This window comes from Theobroma cacao, chromosome 1 (genome assembly GCF_053813885.1).
Source record: "Theobroma cacao isolate CCN51 chromosome 1, ASM5381388v1, whole genome shotgun sequence".
NCBI lineage: Eukaryota > Viridiplantae > Streptophyta > Magnoliopsida > Malvales > Malvaceae > Theobroma > Theobroma cacao.
In genome coordinates this window covers 13,326,128-13,348,387 of record NC_142639.1, presented here as the reverse complement: position 1 = coordinate 13,348,387, position 22,260 = coordinate 13,326,128, and the positions used below count along the sequence as shown (strand labels likewise).

The 22,260-nt window shown below is 33.6% G+C and overlaps 1 protein-coding gene across 1 annotated transcript; it reads left to right on the top strand.

Moving 5' to 3' along the window:
• The first annotated feature begins 6,653 nt into the window (after window positions 1–6,653).
• On the top strand, window positions 6,654–11,732 carry SAP (Transducin/WD40 repeat-like superfamily protein). Its single transcript, XM_018120688.2, has 2 exons — window positions 6,654–6,894; window positions 9,971–11,732. The coding sequence occupies exons 1-2, from the start codon at window positions 6,658–6,660 to the stop codon at window positions 11,087–11,089; spliced, it is 1,356 nt and encodes a 451-aa protein (XP_017976177.2). The 5' UTR covers window positions 6,654–6,657; the 3' UTR covers window positions 11,090–11,732.
• The last annotated feature ends 10,528 nt before the right edge of the window (window positions 11,733–22,260 follow it).

The following is a 22,260-nucleotide window of genomic DNA, read 5'->3' as shown; positions in this document are numbered from 1 at the left end:
AATGACTAATTTAACTAATTCCTTAATTACTAAAACATTTTTTCATTTGATTAGTGAAATTCTTTCTTAAATTTAATAAAACCTTACTTGATTAAATAATTATAAATTTTAAGGTATTTACTAATTTTCTTAATTGCTTAATTACTAATTTTTTTATTATTAAATTTGTATTTAATAAAACCTTACTAATTTTCTTAATCACTAAAAATTTAAAAGATTTCATGCCTAAAAATCCATGAATGTTCACTTATGCCCATGAATCAACATATTCAATTGCCAAAATACCAGCATTCATGAACCAACACATCATTCCCAATTAAAATACCAATAACAATGAATCACATATACAACTAGAATTAATACAAAATACCACCAATCAATCAATCCAACCATAAATTAATGCATTATTCCCCAAAATATGAACAACAACCATGAATCAACATATTCAACAGCCAAAATGCCAACATCCATGAATCAACACATTATTTTCAATTAAATATGAGTAACAATGAATCACATATACAGCTAATATTAATACAAAATACCAATAATCAATCAATTTAACCATGAATCAACACATTATTCCCAAAATATAAACAACAACTATGAATCAACACTTTGGACGATCAAAATACCAGCAACAATCTCAAAATACAAGCAAACGTAAACCTTAAATATCAACAAAATCTACCAATGAGATTATTCCCAATTATAATAACAAAGTCTAAACTCAAATATACGATAAATTAAAAGCAAGAAAACCTTACCTTTTAGGCAACATAAACACACCACCAGTTGAAGCAAAATCGAGAGACTCAAATGGAAGGGGGTGATTGGAGAAACAGGACTCAAAAGTGGGAAGGCTAGGTGGTGGTCGACGTGGGGCTTTGGTAGCTGGCAAAGGGCGTCCTCAGGTGGGGCGAACAATAAGGCAACCAAAAAGTGAAGAAAGAGTAAAAGGGAAAGAAGAGAAATTGGAGAAATGAGTAAAGGGAGAAATCAGGAGAGAAACCCCGCATAGGGATTTTTATTTTACTTACTAATGGAATCTTCCATCGGTAACTAAAATAGGGATAGATGGGGAAAAACTCCTGCCTACAAATTTTAATTATTAATTACCAATGGAATCATTTCGTCAGTAAATAAAAAAATAATGTCGACGAAATTTTCGTCGACAAATCCGTCGGTAATGTCACCAAAGTACTAACCATTTATTTTACTGGTAAAATGGTTGGTAAATTTTGTCGAAAAAATATTACCGACAGAATTATTTCATCGATAACATTTATGCCATTTTACTATTCATGTGCGCCATTATATTACTGACGGATTGAGTTTCGTAGGTATTTTTCATCGGCAATTCATCCGTTTTTCACATATTCTTCTCTCGTCAATAATCCATAGGTAATTATCGACAGATTATTACCGACAGAATTCATTCCATCAATGAAGCCTATTTTTTTTTGTAATGACACCAACACTTGTGAGGAGCTTTTTGTGGAACAAAACCATGAGGTCAATGGACCAAAGCGAATAATATACTGTCTTTAAGGATAATTTTCACTCTTTCAAAGTATGAAACTTGGTGTAAAAGGATTAAAGCGATTATCCTCAAAATTCAATAGACTCTTTCTAAATAGTTTGCACAAACTAGAAATTCCTGAATAGTGAAGCAGCAAAAAAATAAGTAAGAAAGAATTGAGTGTAAAAGGATTAAAACAGTTATACTCAGGATTCAACAAAAAACCCAACAACTCAAAAAAGTTGATTAAGCAAAGAATGACAAATATACTCGCACGTAAGGGAAAATCTACATTTTTTTCAAGGTTTGGCTTGATCTCATTTACGCACAAGATCACTTTCTTTTCTAACTTTCAACAAGCCAATAATGTGTTTGCTTATATAAAGCACTAACATCTTTTATATCTTGACAATGTGGGATAGAAACCTTATGAGATATCATATATATCCAACACTTTGGTGGTGTAAAATGAAAAGGAGAAATTCTCAAACTTAAGGATTATAACAATAAAACCATCTTTCATGGATTCTTGATGGAATTTTTGTTTAATAAAATTTTCCAATATAAAACAAAAAATTTCATTCTTTTTCTATACTAATTATAATGAAATTTTCAATTATGGATAAGTCAGTAATATTGTGTGGAGAATATTTTCAACAAAATTTTTCATCAAAAAGTTTCGTGATAATTAAATTGATCCAATGTCAAATATGTGTTTGACAAATTTTTAAAAAAATTAAGTCGGTTGAAAAATTCTATTGAAGATCCATTGAAAATACATCTGAAAAATAGAAATTAGTTTTGATTGAAAATTTGTTGAGAAATCCATTAGTAAAAATATACTAATTTCCAGATGAAATCAAGTTTGTCGCAAATGTTTTATTTTTTTAAGTGTAAAATAAGAGAGACTTAATTAGATTTGGATGGCCTTTGGGGTGTGTGTGCGTGTGTTTTTTTTTGTTTTCGTGGGACAAGGGATGGGTTAATTTTTGTCTCTTCCAGCATTCAACTATAGTTTTTCTTTTTCTGAACTTTGATTTGAAAAAATTACCGAGTTAATGATAAAGACGTGACCTTTTCTATCATGCCATGCAATTCTACAATGAAAAATCTCTGGTTCAGATAGCTAGCGTGAACTTTTTTCAAAATGACATCATGTATGTGTTAGCATATAAATATGAAGAAAGTGAAATATATTTTAATTAAATCTATAGAATGATGTATAGATGACTTACAAAGAAAAACAACACCCATATGCAAAATGTTAATTGTCCAATTTTGAAAATAAAAAAAAAAACACTTCAAAATATTTTTCCTGAAACATTAATTTTAAATAATTTTTTTAAAATTTTTATTATTTTAAAAAAAAATCTTGGTTTAAAGTGAAAGGAGTATACTTTTATATTTATTGACTCGAATGCAATATTATCAAGGTTAAACTTCACTTACACATGATATCTTATAGTTTTTTTTTTCTAGTTAGCATATTTTGAATAATTTGTATTCTTACAGAGAATGAGGCTATTAATTTTGACTAATAAAATTATTTAAATATCTTCAATTTAAAGGTAGCATATTTATTTATGTTTATTTTTGTAATTTCATTTGACAAAATTAATAACTTAACTTTTATGAAAAAATTAATCTATATGTTATTAATTTGGAAAAAAATATCTATAAAATATTAATGGAAAAGAAATTATAAAAAATTAAAATAATAAAAAATGTGAATGAAGTTTATTAAATCAAATAAGACAGTAACTATAACAGTGTGAGGAAGTGTCTCCCTTTCTCTCCACTCCTCATTTCTAGTTTCTCCTGCCTGTTTAGGGTTTGGTGGGAACACCATATAATAGAAAAAAGAAAAGCAAAGAAAGGAAAAGAGCAAACATCCAAAAGCACTCAACCCCAGCGAGGTAGCTGTAGTTGGTAGGACCCCCTGGTGTATGTAGTATTTTTGCAGAGCAGAGTAGGAGGGAAGACTAGGCCCAGACCCTCCCCAGTTGCCAGTACTCTCCTCTCTCTCTCTCTCTCTCTCTCTCTCTCTCTCTCTCTAAACTTGGAAAAGAGGACGCTGAGGCAACTTGTACTTTGCTTGCAAAGCAAAAGAGGGGATTTCCTTTCCACCCCTCATTGTTTGCCGCAAAAATCCAAAACAAAACAAAACAAATCTCCAACACCAAGCCCAATCACTTGTTTATCTTACCAGCTGCCAGCATATTCTTTTCTAATTTTTCTATATAATAAAAAAAAGTCATGAAAGTTCTTTCTTAATTTATTTATACTAGCACTAATTATTATTCCATCGAGAATCGTTGATAAGACATGAGCATGCCACCCCTTTCCCTTCCTCCTTCAGCCTTGATCTGGTTCTAGTCAAAAAGGACGCCTTTGTTCTTGGGTTGGCTGGCCTGGCCCCACTCTCCTCCCAATGTTTATGTCACTCCTGCGCCACCACCACCCTCCAAGCCCTTTGATTTGCATGCTGCAGCTTGCAGTCACATTTTTCTTTTCCTGTTCGAATTTATTGTTCTTTTCTCTAAACAACCAACTCTCCTACACAAATTAAATAAATAACAGTAGTACCAGTATCACCTTTCTCAAGACTTGCTCCTTTTTCCTTCTCGCTTTCTTTAACAACTAGTAATCCCATTCCCATCCTTTGAAATTTACCAAGTACAATTAAGTATGGTCAACAAGGGAAAGCTGAAAGAGGTATTAGACATTGACCTTTTACTTCAAAAGTTTAGTAGTTCTTGCACCAATTTATTAATTAATAATTATCCATCTTTTGACTAAAGCTACAACAAGTCCTCTTAAAGAGAGATTTAAACTTTGCTTTTTACACTTTTCTCAAAACTTGCTCATCTCTCCTCTAATTTATGAAATTATCTACAATAGATCACTAGACATATATTATTGAATCAAATATCATATATCATAATTTTCATTTCATAAAAATTACGATCAACAGTCACATAAATTATTAGAAATCCCTTCATCACTAACTATACATATATATAATAAAATATTAGAAATCCCTTAGTTCAGCCATGAAATTAGCCACTTGCTAGACCCTACATTAGCAAATCATTGCTAGAATTCAAACTCACGAAGACTTTTATATATATTTACACGGAGAAAGAGATTCCGTGGAAGAAATTGTACATGGCTAAATAATGATCACATATCATATGCTTATGCCCAAGGATGAGGGACAAAAAAAGTTCACGCCAAATTTAAATTAGCACGTTTTGCTCTATCTCAATATTTTTTTTTTGAAAGAATGGAAAGGTAGCCATTGATTATTTGGCAATGCATTGGAGAGCTCTATCTCAAGATTTATATCATATCATTGCATATCATATGCAAAAGGCTCAAGTTTACCTTTCTCCCCCATTTTAACTCCATGCCTCTTCCTCTAGTGCTTACTTGCCTGCGACATCAAGTTAGCTAGAGCAAGATCAATAGCCATAATTCATGATTTAGGAGAGTCTAAGTACTCCATGATTTTTATTTTCTAAGAAAAATAAATTGATTACCAAGCAAGTATGATAACATATGTTGTTTTCTCATGTCATAATTTCCGTCTCTTCCAACTCTTAATCTGAAATTCGAATTCAGGATTTCTAAATTAAAATTTTGACTAATAACTTTATCCTAAGGTTAAAAGTATATACTTCCTATCCTTTCATAAAAGTGATCAAATCTTCAAGTGTTTTTTTATTTTATTTAAAACATATATCAATATCCCATAAATAATTTCACACCCTTGCAATAATCCATATCATTTGAAATATTCACATTGCAAGTGTCAAGAACATCATGAGTCTTGTGTTATATGAAATTATATTTGTTATTAAATCATTGCTAGTGTTAATGAAAGGTGGTAATAATGATATTAAGTGATAATTTGGTTGAAATAGACAAATGCAAAGAACATAAAACTATAAAAGACATAAATGCTATTTAATGAAGAAAAAAATGACCTGCACCCAGATGCAGCTCCGCTTTTCGAGTCTAATTGCCTAAAAAATGACTTCCACCCCAGAGCCAGCTCAGGTTTTCCAGCTCTTACATGAAGTTTCAGTTTCATCCTCCAGAATGCAATTAAACCAATTCACATAATTATCTTGAAAAGAATAAAGATGGTTAGAAGGAAAATGGTCTGTGGAGCCCTACCATTGTTGGCCAATCCCTGGCAGATTCTCTCTTTTTATTTGATAGTACAATTCCTGTAATTAGTGTCATTTATGCTCTGGAATGTTTTGGGCCGGGGTTCCCATGAAATGGAATCATTAATGAATCATTTATAGAAATATTAGTAGAGGGAAACAGGGTCCTTCTCCCCTTAATTAAGCAATGATATATGAAGGTCAAGACATAAAAATCCCAGAACTCGTTTGAAACAAAGGCCTACGGCACTTGGCAGGGCAGCAGGGCAAGGGCGAGGGTCAGCTAAAGATTAGTAGAACTTGTAAGTAAATTGAGTTGTGAAACTTCAGTTTCCCAGTGAGCCCTAGTAGCTAGGCAGCTGGTTAAGATGGCTATGAGCCTGTGACTAACACAGTGGTTGAGTAGGTCTGTTAACAAATCCGAGGTGGGTACTCGTTGTACTGAATCAGATCACTTCCAAACACGCCTTTGATATATATATATATATATATACGCTTTTCAAAGTGTTTTATTTTTTCTCTTTCTTGAACCTAAATGGCATTAACAGAGGATAAAAGAGAAAGTTGGACAAAAGAGAGATACGCGTAGAAAAGCACCTGAAAACACTGTGGCGAATTTGAAAGTCCATCAGTTTCTCTTATGAACTTGAAACCAACTCTCCGCCGTCTTTGCAAAGCAGCAAAGCCTCTAACATAAAGCGAAAAACAAAAAACTCTTACGAGTATTAACCTTATTGGATGCATTTACGTATATATACCGATAGACTGTGTATTTATATGTGTATAAAAACATGTCCGCATCGTAGCTTAATAAAGTGATATTGTCATATATAACCAAGAATCCCAAACACCTTCTTTTGGGTCCCTCACTTTGTGTCTTTATCTAAGCCTTTTTGTCCTTGTTTCTTTGTAGCCCATTTCTTCCTTCTCCTTTATAGCTTCTCCACTTACTTATTATTGATGTCTTCTTCTCCTTCTTCATCATCATCATCATCATCTTCTTCTTCTGAAGATGGCAATGGCAATGGTGCAAGAAGAGGTGGTGATTTCGAAGGGCCATTGTTGACTCGTAGACGTGCCAATAATGAAATATGGCCAGGGCCTTTTGTTGAAGATCTTGTGGTTCAAGTCGCCATCGATGCTTCTCGTTCTCTTGGTCGCCTTGCTGCTGCTGCTGCACTTGCCAACGTGTTTCAGGTATGTTTTTGATCATCTTCAATGCCCTTTTTCATAGTATTTTTTTTCTGACTCTAAGGATATAGAATTGATTGAATTAGAGAATTCTTGATTGGGATTTTCGTTTTGATATCATATGAGTTTATCAACCTGGAATATAGTTAGTAAAAATGTAATTTTGTTGTTTTCACTTCCAATCTTCATAGCATTGTCATAGGCCAGCACACTACATTAAGAAGGTAGGATGTTCCGGGGAAGGACAAAATCTTAGTCTGGTCGAAAACGTCGTTTTGAAACCTGAAGATGTACTGCAATTTTGCAGATTATGTTGATTTCTGTTTTTCTTTTCTTATTCATTTTTCATACTTGAAAAATTATATTCAATGAAAGAGAGCAGAGTGAATGCGGATATATAGTGTCAAGTCTTGGATTTATTAGCATCCAAGGGGAAACTGCCTTTGGAAGGGAACTGACTTTCCATGGGTCCATTTCTAACAAAGTTGTGTCCCTTTCGGATGGTGTGGTTTCATCTTGGCAATGTTAGTTATTTCCTTTTTGCCACTTTCGAAATGTCTATTTTTGGACCTCTTTTCATATATTGAGTAGAGGAAAAGGGCTCTTTTGGTTTTTGAATTTCCTTTTTCCCTTTCTTGGCATGATCCTTTTTTAAGCTCTACAAATTCTTAACTTTTTTGACTGACCTTTGTTAGCCATCTGGGAAATCCATGGGATTCTTTCTTTCCTAGTGCTCAAATGAAGAAAGAGACCTTTGAGGTCTACTTTAATTTTTAACCGTGTTGGGAATTATGTAGCATTTAGCATGATTTAAGGCGATAGTCTCTGTTGTATGTCTCTTGCCTTTCTCATGTAAGCGTAACATTTCTATATTTGGTTAGCATTGGATATGCTGGAACCTTCTTTGATATATATGGGAATTTGTTGCCTGTTCACATACATACATACATACATATATATATATATATATATATATATATATATATGTTGCATAGATTAGGTATAGGTGGTACTCTCTCTTTCGCTCCAAGTTTACAGCATGCCTAGTGCTTCATGCTACATTGCCATATGATAATGTTTGTCATTTTATGTGTCAAACGAGATCAGGCTCCTCTGCAGTTTTTACCCCAGTCAAGCAATAATAAATCTCATTGCCGGAGCATGTTAATGGAAAGCTTTGGTAACAAGGAGATTTGAAAGTAAAGTGAAACCAGATTTCTTGAAAATTACTAGTAGCATTTAGCGTAGAAAGAAACTTTAAATTATAGTTTCATACTATAAATCATTGTTCTAAATTCAAATGATGATTATTTATCTATTGTGATCCAAAAATGAAGAAATCAAGAATAATATGAAGAGCTAGATGATAATAATTAATTTATAGGATCATAAAGCAAGATAGTCTTATAGTAGTAATATTCAATGAGGAAACATTGAAGCCTTTGCCTAAGGCTTTATGGTTCTTTAGATCTCACTACTTGATGGTTCTATTAAAAGGGTGGGATCAGTCAAAGCCAGCATGTGCAATGCCGGAAAGCACATGGAGCCCAGTGCTGGGTATTTTTAAACTGATGTCTACTGTTCATCTGGATAAGGTCGGTCTTCTTAATTTGCTTAAGCCCAGAGCCCAGTTGGTGACTTGTTTATTTATGATTCTTCTCGTGTATATGTGACTAGTCTATCCTAGAGTCCGAAACCCTAAAAGAGTTTAATTCAAAAGACTAGATGAAGAATTTTGGATTCTATTGTTTTATTGTTGAGTCAGTTATTAAGAAATAAACAATCATATTAAGCATTAATGAATGTTTAAAAGTAAGGATGAAATCTCAGTCTTTTTATGATAATAAATCATGCATAGATGGTCCCAAATAACAATTGAAACATATGCTACGAGGGACTGGAGCAGGTCTGTGGGAAGTGGAAGTAGGGGTTAGGAGTCAAAGAAAGAGCAGAAAAAAGGTCAGCTGCGAAGGCTATTAGATTCTCTGCTTTTAACCAGACAGGCGTTGGCCAACCCTTTCTTGGAAATGAAAGAGAGAGAAAATATATGTAAATAGGGAAGCACGCGTAAAAGTTGCAATCCTTGTTTTGTATACAAATATATTATATAAATAAGCTTGCTTTTCTTTGGTTTTCGGATGGAATAGCTAAAAACTCTCTTTGGAGTATGGACCACAGCTATAGTCCTTGTCCTTTTCCGTTCCTTCCTCTCATAACCCATAATATATAATAAAATCCTCTCCCAAAATTTTTCCCATTTTCTCATTGTCGTGGTCTTCACAAAGTCTTTCTCCTCCTTCACTTCAACCACCTGACCCCGAGGATTCTTTGTCTTTTCTGGCAGCAACAGCTAATTTTCTATCTTTGTTCTCTTGTTACCTCTCCGTGAAACCAAGAAAAAAAAGGAAACAAAAGGATTAAAAAGAGAAAAGAGCTGTCGCACTCTCCCTGACAGCAGGATATGTGACTAGGTCTTTGTACTACTACGAGTCTATGCTACAAGACAAGTCGATTCCAACATGAGATTTTGAAAAATGAAAAATGTGGTCAATTTATTTTTAGAAACAACAAAGAAGAAGCTATACCCATCATCTTTTTATGAAGAGCTCTGGCTGATTCTGACATCTGAAACCGAAAACAAAGCTTCTTGTTCACTCTCACGTATTCTGCTCTGCTCTCTCTAGTGCCTAGTCTCTCCTACCAGCCTCTGCCTGGCCAGCTTCAACGCCTCTCTGTTAAAAGCGCTTTACGCGCATGGCATGGCACTGTTAACAAGCGCAGGGCCAAACACTGCTTCCTGAAAGCTTATGCTGCCGCTTCTCTCTTCATTTAGTTATCGACCGATCAATCAAAACCTTTACTCAGCAATAAATAACTAGTCGAACTCAAATTTTACGTATTACGTCATCTTTCCGTAATGCCCCCTGAATCTTGGCTGGCTCTATCCATTTCCTGCATGTTCCTCGCTCTTTAAGTTCCATTATTTTTGCTCGTATCTTTGCAACCCTAAAATTTTTATAAAGACTTTACGTGGATGCATGAGCTGAACATTTGTACTTGGCTTCTTCTTCTTTGCATGCAGGTTTGTTCCACGTGGCAAGCTACCTCTCGCTCTGATCCACTGTGGAACCGTCTCACCAGCGTCATATGGGGCCGGACCCATCGCATGCACGCTACGTGGCGTGAGGAATACATTTACCGTCATCAAACAGCTCAGAATTTTCGTGCTGGGAGATCACTTCACGAGACCCTCCACTTCGATCCATCCGACGTGGACACCCCAGATGGGCTGACGTGCCGTTGCCTTACCCTCTCTGACACCCACCTTGCTTGCGGCTTCGCTGATGGCACCGTCCGCCTCTTCGATCTCGCCACCCGCCTACACGTCAGTACCTTCCGTCCCCACCACCGCGACCGCTTCGGCCGTTTCTCACGCGCGGTATCTGGCATTGTGATTACCGACCCCAGGCTCATTTTCGCCACCCTGGATGGCGACATCCACGTTGCGGTCATAGACGGGGAGCCCCATGCGCGCAGGGCCCACATGGGTAACGTTTTGGACGATGGTGCCTTGGTGGACTTCACCGGTTGTGAGCGCTGGTGGGTGGGCCTTTATGCAGGGGTCCCGGGCCGGGCTTTCCACATTTGGGACGGTAACACTGAAGAGCTCGTCTACGTGAACGCCACTTTGACTGACCCAGGAGCCGTAATGGGGTGGCACATGTTGACTGAGTTGACTGAAACCATAGGCCGAGTCAGGGTGACGGGTCAGGAATCGGCCGTGGCATGTACGAGTTTGAGGTACATGGTTTTGGACTTGAGAAATCCGGAGTTTCCATTGCACGACCGACCGTGTAGGAGAGAACTTATAGTGAATTCTTTCGATGCCAACGACGAGGCGTTCATTATGGTGGACAACCGTGGACGGGCTATCGTGCGCCGGGTGGATACGTTGGAGGAGGTCTGCAGGTTTAACACGGGGCAGGGAATCGTCATGGGGTGCATGAACTTAGGATACGCGCTATTGTGCGCCGCGGGTGTAATAAGGGTGTGGGAGATAGAGCATGAGCATGATGGGCGACGCTTGTATACTTTCAGCGAGAACATTGGGGTTGTCAACGCAATGGTGGCAGATGAAAGGCACGTGGCGGCAGCGAGTGGTGACACGACGATACACTTATGGGATTTCGGTGCACAGTAGAGTAGAGTGAGTAGGGCTAGAGATTTTAGGGCCTAGGTGGGTAGGGGGCGATGGTGACAGGAGCGTGAGGTTAGGGCATAGGGAGGACGGGAAGTGAGTCAGAGGAAAATGTACTTTGGGTGGGAAAGTGACATTGATAGAAGAGAAGAAGGGGGATGTAGATGGGCGTGGGATACGCTGTTTTGGGGACTTTTTATGTTTCAAAAAAAAAAATCAAAGTGGGGAGTGTCGAGTGTTGACTCGTGACTTCCCCAAGGGAACTGGTTTTGGTGTTTTTGACCAAAATTAACAAAGGGGTAAAAGGACGGAAGAACAAAGCCTTTGGGTCCGTAGCTCTCTTTTAGCTCTTGTCTCTTTCGAGTTGTGCCTTTCTTTTGTACTTGTATTTGGCTCTATTATATATCTATGGGGAAGGAAACTGCCAAGAAAATGCTTTTTTTTTTCATTTCCTTTTTCTGTCTAAGTTTTAGGGGGGGGGGGAGAGGAGAGAGCTGGAAATGGAATTTGATTGGGTAGGGGGAGTAGGCAAGTAGGGTCTCTATGATCGTTTTGGTAGTTGAGTAATTGTAGGATTCCATCCCACCACATTTCGCTTCTCATCATGTATTCTTTCTTTTAGTAAAACAATGCATTCTTCAAAAAAGTTTCTATCTTGCTCTTTTTCTTTTCTGCTTTCAAGCTTCATTCTCATTATGATAATAATGAAGCCCTCGGCCCATCATTACTACATTAGATCATATATATATAGGCTTGCATTTATTATCTTATGTTAGTATTATTGCTTGGGATCTTGATGGGCAAGGCAGCATGCATGCAGGCATGTCAGGGTATGCCATGCGACTATCGCCAAATAGCAATGGCGATGGCGTTATTAACCCATATAAATAAGAAACCCTAGCATATTTATACAGTAATTAATTGGCTGCCCCCCCAGTATGCAATTATGCATTCTTAATTAGCGTGGTTGGGTTCGTTTTTATTTTTTTCTACTCAAAGGCGTAAGCCAACTACAATCAATTCAAAGCGTACCTTTGAAGATATCAAAGGGACATGCACCGTGCAATTTTCACATCTAAATGGAGTTGTTATAAAAGGAAAGTACGACAGTATAGGATTTGACAGGTATGGACTTTTGACAAGTCCAAGTCAAAATATCAAAGAATAGTGGAGTTGAATGTTTTAAAATAATGAAGTGTGTTCCCAAAAGGTGGAGTGTGAATCTGTATTTAGCAGTGAAAATTAAATGCACTTTTGTACTTCGAGTGCGTTGGTCATGAATCTTTCAGTTGAAACAGGTGGTGGCCGAAGACTGTAACTTGATATAAAGAAAAAGTTGTATGTACTGTTTATTTATTTATATGGATGCTAAATCAGAACATTTTTGTTGATAGGCTGAATAGCCTTGAATCCAAATTTGATTCATGGGCCAATGAGATGAAAACCTACTGGATCGTACGGAGCCCAAACTATTTGCTCTGCGGTTCAGGTACAGTGCAGCCTGCACCTCTCTTCTCTTCCAAGCCTAAAACCCAAGCTAACGTTCTTTACTTACTATGTGCATTTTCAGAAATGGTGGGACTTTCTCTTGCAGTAAAATATTTCGTACGTCCAAGGTGGAAATTCCTCAAGGCATTCTTTCAGATGGTCGGAAAAGGTTAACTTACCGATCCACATATGTTGAAACTGGACTTATTCCAGGCTAATGCTTCAGCCAGAGTCAGTGTTGAAGCATAGCTGGCTGTGCTGCAACCAGACTGGGTTCAGCTACCGAGTTTTGATTTCCAGCACCAGGCCTCATTGCAGACAAGTTTTTCTCTGTTGCTTCAACCAAGTCTGAATTGCTTTATTCTTGGTTGTTTACTTCAATTTTCATGTTTGCTTGCTGTGCTAGCTTTACAATACCAACTTCATCTTAATTAAGCTACTGCCTGCAACGTTTGTCCAAGCCTTAGTCCACTCTACTTAGTTAGATTTTTTGGTTCTGCAGCATTGGCAGTTTATGGTTTAGCCTAATGCATGGTTCTTTTGCTATATTTGACTTTTAGTTCAATTCCCATGTTTTGTAATGTCAACTTATAAGTTAAGATATTTGTTTGTTGTGTGAGTTACGGGAGACAATGCGTCAGACTTAGTATGAGTAGTTGACGCCTTTGTAAACTCCAATTGTGGATAAATATGTTAGCTGCTGGAATGAGAAATGCCAAGCCATTAAGTTCTGTTTTGTGCTGCGATTTCTTCCTTTCATTTCTCTACAAACTTTGCTTTGATTGAGAGTTTTTTGTGTGATTGTTATTCTGCAAACATCTTTCATTCACCTTGTTTTGCAGATTTGGTTCTATGACCAGTGTGCTGTGCCCTTTGATAGTAGAATCATTGATCCTTTGCTGCAATCTTTGAGCAGCTTTGGGAACTTTAGTTTCGTTGACATATCCAACATTTGGTATTAGAGCATCAAAAGGTCTTGAGGGGCTTGGGAGTGAGTTGAAAACCTAGAGTTTGAGAGCAAACAAGTGAGATTCACTTGCCAAAACTCAGAAACACTTCTGAGTTCACCTCAAATGGCTTCTAATTGCTGTTCCCCTGCTCCGCCACCAATTTTCTCGAGAGAGAATTATCACATTTTGGTTGTGGAGATGAAGACAAACATGCAAGCTCATGACTTGTGGGATGTAGTAAAAACGAGAAGAGATCCTCCACCTTTGAAGGCTAATCCCACCATTTCACAGATTAAGCAACACAATGAGGAGTGCGTCAAAAAGTTAATGGCCATATCTTGTCTATTAGACCCAAATAAACCTTACACATCTTATTCATATATGCATACCATTCACAGCACGTGTGGGTGTTCGCGTACACCATTTCACACAAATCATACAACACAAGAAATACATATATATAAGTATGTATTCATTCATCAATATCCACATTTCACATTACCAATAATTCGGCACGTTCCCCGTGCTCATTAATTTTAATGGTCTCATAACTAGTAACATTCTAATTATTCGCACCACTTTTGGTGCTCAACATGAGTATCATAAAACATCTGTAAATAAATAAAAGTATTGCCAACCGTGGCTACATAATCATAAGTCTCAACATGAAAAAGTAAATAAACATATAATACCCGACTAGGCAATGGAGTGTGACTCGACACTAGAAATTGTAAGAAAGGCTCTAACACATTTACTAAAATCAAGCTGTAAGACCTCTTTGATAGTCTGTGAGTTGAGCAATCTATTGATTTGAAATAAACAAATACATCTTTCGCGTGTGAGCTATTAAACTCAGTGAGTAGACATGGGAAGGGGACAAGTCAAAGGGGACGTGCTTTAATATAAATCATAATCTTGATATAAACATGAATTTAGTAATAATCATCAATTTTCATCGAAATCCTTGAAATGATGTTATTTCCAAACTCATTCAAATGATTCTAATTAAAATCAAAGTCATTTAGGAGTTTAGATTTAAAATGAGAAAAAAAAAAAAGTAAAGGCCATACCATTCAGAGCACATGTGTGGTTGTTCGTGTACATCATTTCATGCAAATCATACAACACAAGAAATACATATATATATACATATATAAGTATGTATTCATTCATCAATATCCACATTTCACGTTATCAATAATTTGGCACGCTCCCCGTGCTCATTAACATCCATGGTCTCATAACTAGTAACATTCTAATCATTCACACCACTTTTGGTGCTCAACATGAGTATGATATAACATCTGTAAATAAATAAAGGTATTACCAACTGTGGCTACATAATCATAAGTCTCAACATGAAAAAGTAAATAAACTTATAATACCAGACTAGGCAACCAAGTGTGACTCGACACTAGAAATTGTAAGAATGGCTTTAACACATTTACTAAAATCAAGCTGTGAGACCTCTCTCGATAGTCGGTGAGTCGAGCAATCTATTGATCTGAAATAAATAAATAAATCTTTCATGTGTGAACTATTAAACTCAGTGAGTAAACATGAGAAGGGAACAAGCTAAAAGGGATGTGCTTCAACATAAATCACAATCTTAATATAAACATGAATTTAGGAATAATTATTAATTTGCATCCAAATCCTTGAAATAATGTTATTTCCAAACTCGTTCAAATAATTCTAATTGAAATCAAAGTCATTTAAGAGTTTGGATTTAAAATGAGAGAAAAAAAACAAACAAGTGAAAGGCTACTAAAAAGGAGTAAATAAGGTGTTCTACACCATAAGTATTGATACCTCCTTAAGAGGTATCGGTACTTTTCATCTAAAAGGTTCTCAAGAAATTAGGTATCAATACTTCTTGGGAAAGCTTATCTTTACCAAATTCTCAAGAAAGCTTTATCATCAGGGATTATCATTCATGTCTTGTTTTAATATTTTTGATGCACATGATGTAATCATGGAATGAATGATGTGAAATTTTGGTTTTAAATAATGAATGATAATCGTATATTGAAAACTATTCATGAACTCTCCCATCGTTTTGATGGAATCGGAGAATGATTTCTCACCTAGAGAATTATTCGAAAAAATTTATTTTTACAAGCTTTTAAAAAAAATCTCATCATCAAGGGTTATCATTCGTGTACAAATGTATATTATCATGGAATACAAAGCTCGATTTATTTAATTCGAAGGAAAACCTTTTATTGAGAGCATTTCTAAGGTCTTTCCATCTTTATGATGAAATACAAGAATGCTTTTTCATATAAGAAGTTCCTCGAGAAAACTTATCTTTACAAGCTTTTCGATAAAGTCTAATAATTGGAATTCTCGAATCATTTTCAAAAACATACACAAAAAAGAATGCAATGATTCATAATGAACAAAACATTTATTAATTATTTTTTCAACAAATAGTGAAAAATAATCAATCTCATAAGCTATTTTCGAAAATAGCTTTCAATATAAAGTTAACTAATTTTATCAAGTTTTACTTTGATTTGATAAAAATACATTTTAAATCATTTCATAAAACATTCTATGTTGCCGTCAATTTCTTTCTCTTGCTATCCAAACAAATTAAATACTGTTTGTCTCCCTCGTCATCCATCACTCTCACCATCTCTTTTTTATTTTATCACTATTGCCATCTCTTTCTATCTATCTCTCACCATTTCGATATATCGTCATCGATCTACAAACAAAAAACATTGTTACATGACATGTAATAATATGTTCTTAAATTTATTGATTTACATTCACTATACCTAAAAATTGATATCTTGAAATTATAAGTGCAATAAAATCTGCAAATTAAAATACTACTCAATATTGTTACATGTATGCCTACATGTAACACCTTTAATATATTTGACATGTAACAAATCTATAAAACATGATACGACGTGTAGCAATATATTTTTATACATAAATGTATAACAATTTTTTTATATATAATATACAACAATATTATAAACATGACATGTAATAATATTTTTTAAAAATAATATATAATTTTTTTAAAATATTATATATAATAATATTTTTTAAACATAATGTACAATAAAATTATTTTTAACAAAATATATGATAATAATATTTTTTTAATATCACATATAATATTTTTTTTAATATTTTTTTTAACATGACATAATAAACATCACATATAATATTTTTTTAAATATAACGTATAATAATAATAATTTTTAAATAACATGTAATATATTTTTTAATATAACGTGTAATAATAATAATTTTTAAATATATATTTTTATATTATATTATTTTATATTATTATGTTATTTTATTTAAATATAATCCAATAGACAATGGGCTTTACGAAGTCATATTTCGTCCTCAGCAAGAAAAAATTAGAATGTCTGGACTTGTTAGTAAACAGATCTAGATAGTTAAAATTAAAAGCAAACGAATCAAACTAAGAAAACAGATTAAAATCAATAAACCAGTATTACAACCAATTAAAATGAACATTCTAGAAGCATAAAGAGTAGAAAATAAATAAAATAAAACAGACGAAAAATGAAAGAAAAAAGAAAACGGGAAAAGAAACAGCTCCTGCCAAGGACGGCCTAACCATGCCAGACATGAAAAATTCGCGACTGACAATTTACTCAGCTTTATAGCTGCCCTCATCCCACCAATTCAGAAAACCCTTGATAGAATCTCTTGAAAAAGCCTAACAGCCAGATTTCAAAAACCCTTAGCAAACAGATTTCGAAAAAACCCTAGAAGTCTCCGATAAAAGAAAAAAAAAACTCTAAAAAAGAGAGATCGGAAGAAGAAAAACCTGAGTTTTTTTTCTTCTTTCTTGCTTTCAAAAAGAAAGAAATCAAAAGGAATTTTTGGTTTTGTTTTTTTTTTTTTCAAAAAAACCATATATTTGGGAAAACAAAAACTAGAAATTGAGATCCTATTTTTCTTCTTTACTAGCCGGTAAGATACACAACCAAAAAATAAAAAAATAGCGAAAGAAAAAAAAAGCAAACAAAATAGAAAAAGGGATGGAAGCGGATGATGGGAAGTTTCTTTTCTGATTTTCATGGGGTTTAAAGAGTTTTAGGGCTAGACGATTTCTTCTTTCTCTTTTTTCAATCGATGGAGAGAAGAGAGGTGAAGGGTTAGAGAAATAAGGTTTAGGCTTTTGGTTTTGGGAGTGGAAGGGGAGAGTTTTGCCGTTAGAGAGAAGTGAGAGGGGAGCTGCTGCTAGGAAGAGGAATGGAAGGAACAAAATGACGAGCGGAAGTGAAAAAGAGGTTCTTATACGTAAGGTTAGTAGGGCTATTGGTTACTAGACGGCGTCGTTTTGGAGAGTGAGAGGGGAGTGGGTCTTTGTCCCAATGGTGTAGTTTTGAGAGGCAAGGGAGCTAAAAAAAAGGAAAAACAAAAAATACAAAGTGAGAGTGCTGCGGTGCGGACCTGTGTGGAGAAGGTTGAAACGGGCTTGTTAGTTTTTATAGCCCATCTGACTTAAATTACTTCAAGCCTAAACAAGGTATGGTTTATTTCCTTTTATTTTGGGTTTGCTTTGTGAATATGGATCATTGTGATTTTTGGTGAATAGTGCATGAAGCTGAGCCCAATATAGCTAAAAAGGAAAATATAAGTAAGTATTTTTATGAGATTAGGATGAGGTAAAAAAAATATGAGAAAAATGCTCACCTTTTTGGGTTTTGAATATTGAGAGGAGAATAGCAAAAAACTATGGGGTAGATAAAAACTAAAAAATAATATTAATAAACAAATATTTAGTTATACAAAAAATATATATTTAGGTAGGTAAAAACATTGAAAGTAAACAAATATTTAGTTAAAATGATAATAAATTTAAGTAGGTAAGCATAGAAAGTAAGTATTTAGTTATTAAAAAATAGATCTGGAAAAAGATAAGTAAAAAAATAAAATACATATATATAGTAAAAAAATAAAGTAGGTAGAAAAAAAATATATATATATATATATTGGAAAGATATTTAGTTATAAAGAATAGATTAGGTGGTAAAAATAATAATAATAAAATAAAGTATTTGGTTATAATATATATATATATATATATATATATATATATATATATATATATATATATATATACATGTAAAAGGTAAATGTTTATAGCCAAATACTTAAGAGATAATAAGGTAGGAAAAATAATAATAATAATAATAAAATGTATATTTAGGATCAACATTAATAATTAGGAAAGTATACGAGTTTGGTTTAAAAATATTACAAGGTGTATCTTGGCCTAGATTGATGCAATAAGTTTATTTAAAAATTTTCCATTATATAAAAATATTACAATATTAATAATTATGCAAACAATATATTATTTTATTGATGATGGAATGTTTATTCAAAATGCGAGAAATCACAATCCCGAGTGAATTTTTTTAGGTAAAGAATTTCGATTAAAACCCCACCAGTATGATGGGAGGGTTTTAATTTTTAGTCTCGATGTTTACAATCTTAAGTAAATGAAAAGCGCATCAACTTAATTACTAATTGAACAAAAACATAGAAACAAAAAGAAATAATGAAGTAATAATAATAAATACAAGAGACTAAATGGCATAAATATATTTAAGGTTTCAAAAAATATATATAGAATTGTGAAGAATAAAGATTTTCATAAATAGTAAAAAAAATAAAATTTTTAATGATGGTAAATTCATAATAATAATGAATATAACTAAAATATAAAAATCAAATATTTAGTTATAAAAAATAGATTTATGAGAGAAGATAAAAAATAAAACATAATAGTTATTCAAAAAGAAAATAGGTTAGGTAATTTAAAAGAAAAGGTAGGAAAGAATTTGAGTTATAAAAAATACACATAAATAATAATTATAAAACAAAATGTTTGGTTTTAAAAAATAGTATTTAGGTAAGAGGAAAATCTATATATAGCAAAATAGATAAATTCTTACATACAAAAAAATATACTAAAATAAAATAAAAAAATATATAGTCAGATAAAAATAATAAATATAAAATATTTATTCATGATACACATACATACCAAGAAAAACAATAAAAAAAAGGAAATTTTAAAGAAATAACAAAAGAGTTGTGGGAAAGTTAAGAAATAAATATTGAAATTTAAGAGCACATTACGTCTCATGACTACATCGTTAATTGTCATGGCATGTAGATGTATTGTATGCACAAGTTAAAGTCTCAATGATGGGACATTTCTAGAGAACTTGCGAATGCGACTTCCTTCATAAAATTCTCTAGGTGAAAGGATACCTTCAAATCCCACCAGTATGATGGGAGAGTTAGAAGAATATCCTTAATAAAAGTTTTTTACTCATATTAGGGTTCACATTCATGAAAAATATTATTTTAAAAACATGAATGATTACCCTGATGATGGGATTTACTCGATACACTCATGAAGGTGAGCTTTCTTGAGCGATTCCCTAAGTGAGTAGTTATCTCTAGATCCCACCAATATGATGGGCAGATCTGGGGAACAACCTCAATAAAAGGTTCTCATTCGATCTTTTGCTAATGTTTACACCATGCATTTCACGATTGCATCATTTGCACGATGCAATAATAAATTGTAATCTGTTAACAAAGTGAATGAGTGGTGATTAAGGGAATACAAAGAAATGAATTTAAGGATTAAGGCTCCAATATGGTAGCACATGATTAGATGGTACCGTTTATAGAACGGGCGTCACGGGATGCTAATTCTTTCTCGTGTATAACCGTATTCTTGAATTCTAATTCTCAAATACGTAGACTGAGTTTTGTTCTTTGGACGAACCTAAAATCAATTTAGAACTTTGTTAAGAAAAATGAATTTAACAAGTGGTTAATTGCAATAACTAAAAAAAATTGATGACGACTCCTACACTTTTAAAATTTTCCATGTCTAGTGGGTTCTCAAACCCGCACGTTACGATAGTAACAACATTATTCTAAACATATGTGCTTGAATATGATAAGGTTTCATTAAAGATAATTTTATCCCAAAATCTTTTCATTTATTTTTGAAGTTTATTGTTTTATCTTGAAGGTGATAATAACCATCTTATCATGATTCTTATTAATGAGTTTTTGTTTTTGTTAAACCTTGAACAGATTAACTTTTATTTAAATGGTATCTATTCTAAATTAGAACAATAAGGAAGACAATTTTTCAAAAAAAATTAAAACTCTATCGATTAATTAAAATTAAAAATTATCATAGAAATATATTCTAAAGGCAATTTAGAAAGATAATAGATTATAAAGTCTTTTTCTCAATTTTTTTTTCAAGTATTTGTATTTTTGTATGTATTGTATATGTAATTATAAATTATAGATAAATAGATAGATAGATAGATATATGACCCTCAATGTATATAGTTATCGAAATATTCTATTTAATTTCTTATCAATCCACATGGTGGGCTGCGTCATTTATATTTATATGTTCTTTCTATTTCATGTTGTTGCTTTTATTTGATTTTCACATAATTTAAGAAAAAAATTGACTTTGTTATTCACTTAATCACTTTAGATTGCGGTGGCTTTGATTTTGCCCACCCTATTCCCGCATGAGAGCCGCAGTCGGGTCAATTTGCGTCCAAAGGAATCATGAAATTCTAAATAAACGAATGAATGGAAGATGGAGCCAAAGTCGCTCCAAGAGTTTGACTGCTTTTCACAAGGTTTTTTGCCATAGAAAACAGGACTAATTTTGCCCTTTGAGTCTGCACTCTTCTATGCTTGTTTTTGATGATCATGTGATCTGTTGTCATCCTTGTTGTTTTTGGTTTTGTTAATTATTTTTTTATATCACTGCCAAGAACTATTGCAATTATAAAGTCAAGACAGCGAACTTATCACGGAGTCTTTGCCGATCATCAATTATAAAGAAAGACTTGCTTTTGTCATATCATTAAAAAAGCACACAAATTATTAAGAAGGATTCACCTTAAGTTTTCATTGCTTAAATTATAGAAACTGACGAAAGGCAAATAGGGTGGCTGCCATAGAGTGACAACAAATGAGATAGCTTGACCTAAAGCAATTGCAATATTTAAAGTTCCAATGACTAACTTCGTACTGATATTTAGAATTTCAATGTCATAGTAGACTAAATTCATATTGATATCTAATGTTTTCCTTTATCAATCCTTGAAGTAGATAACCACGCTAACAACATTAATAGTTAATAGAAAAATGCAACTTGTCAAATAATAATGCCATGGATGAATTGAGCTGTACTTCACTCACACTTTCAAATCATAGTTACACACTAAAATTTCGAATTTTACCGATCATCAATTATAAAGAAAGACTTATAATTTAATTAAATATAAACAAAAACATACCTCATATGCCATGAGCCCATGAATCATGATCATCGGCAATTATAAAGAAAGGCTACCCATAAGTTTTCATAATTAAAACACTATGACATGCCAATATAAATTAAGAAAGAAAAAGAAATAGTGGAAGGCTTGCTAGCTACCTGCTTGTGATTTTTGTGGGCTGTTGCCTCGGTTATTTTGTGCCTTTTTATGTTTGAGTTTTTGGAGCTTTTCTGTCGTGACTGGAGGCCTTTGTCTTTGTTTATGACATTGGCTTCTGTCTCCTGCTCCTGTTGTTCATATTTTTTCGAGGATTTTCTCTTCCTCTTGTCATGATATTCTACCTTCTTTTTTTTTTTTTTTTTTTTAAAAAAAAGCTAGCTACAAC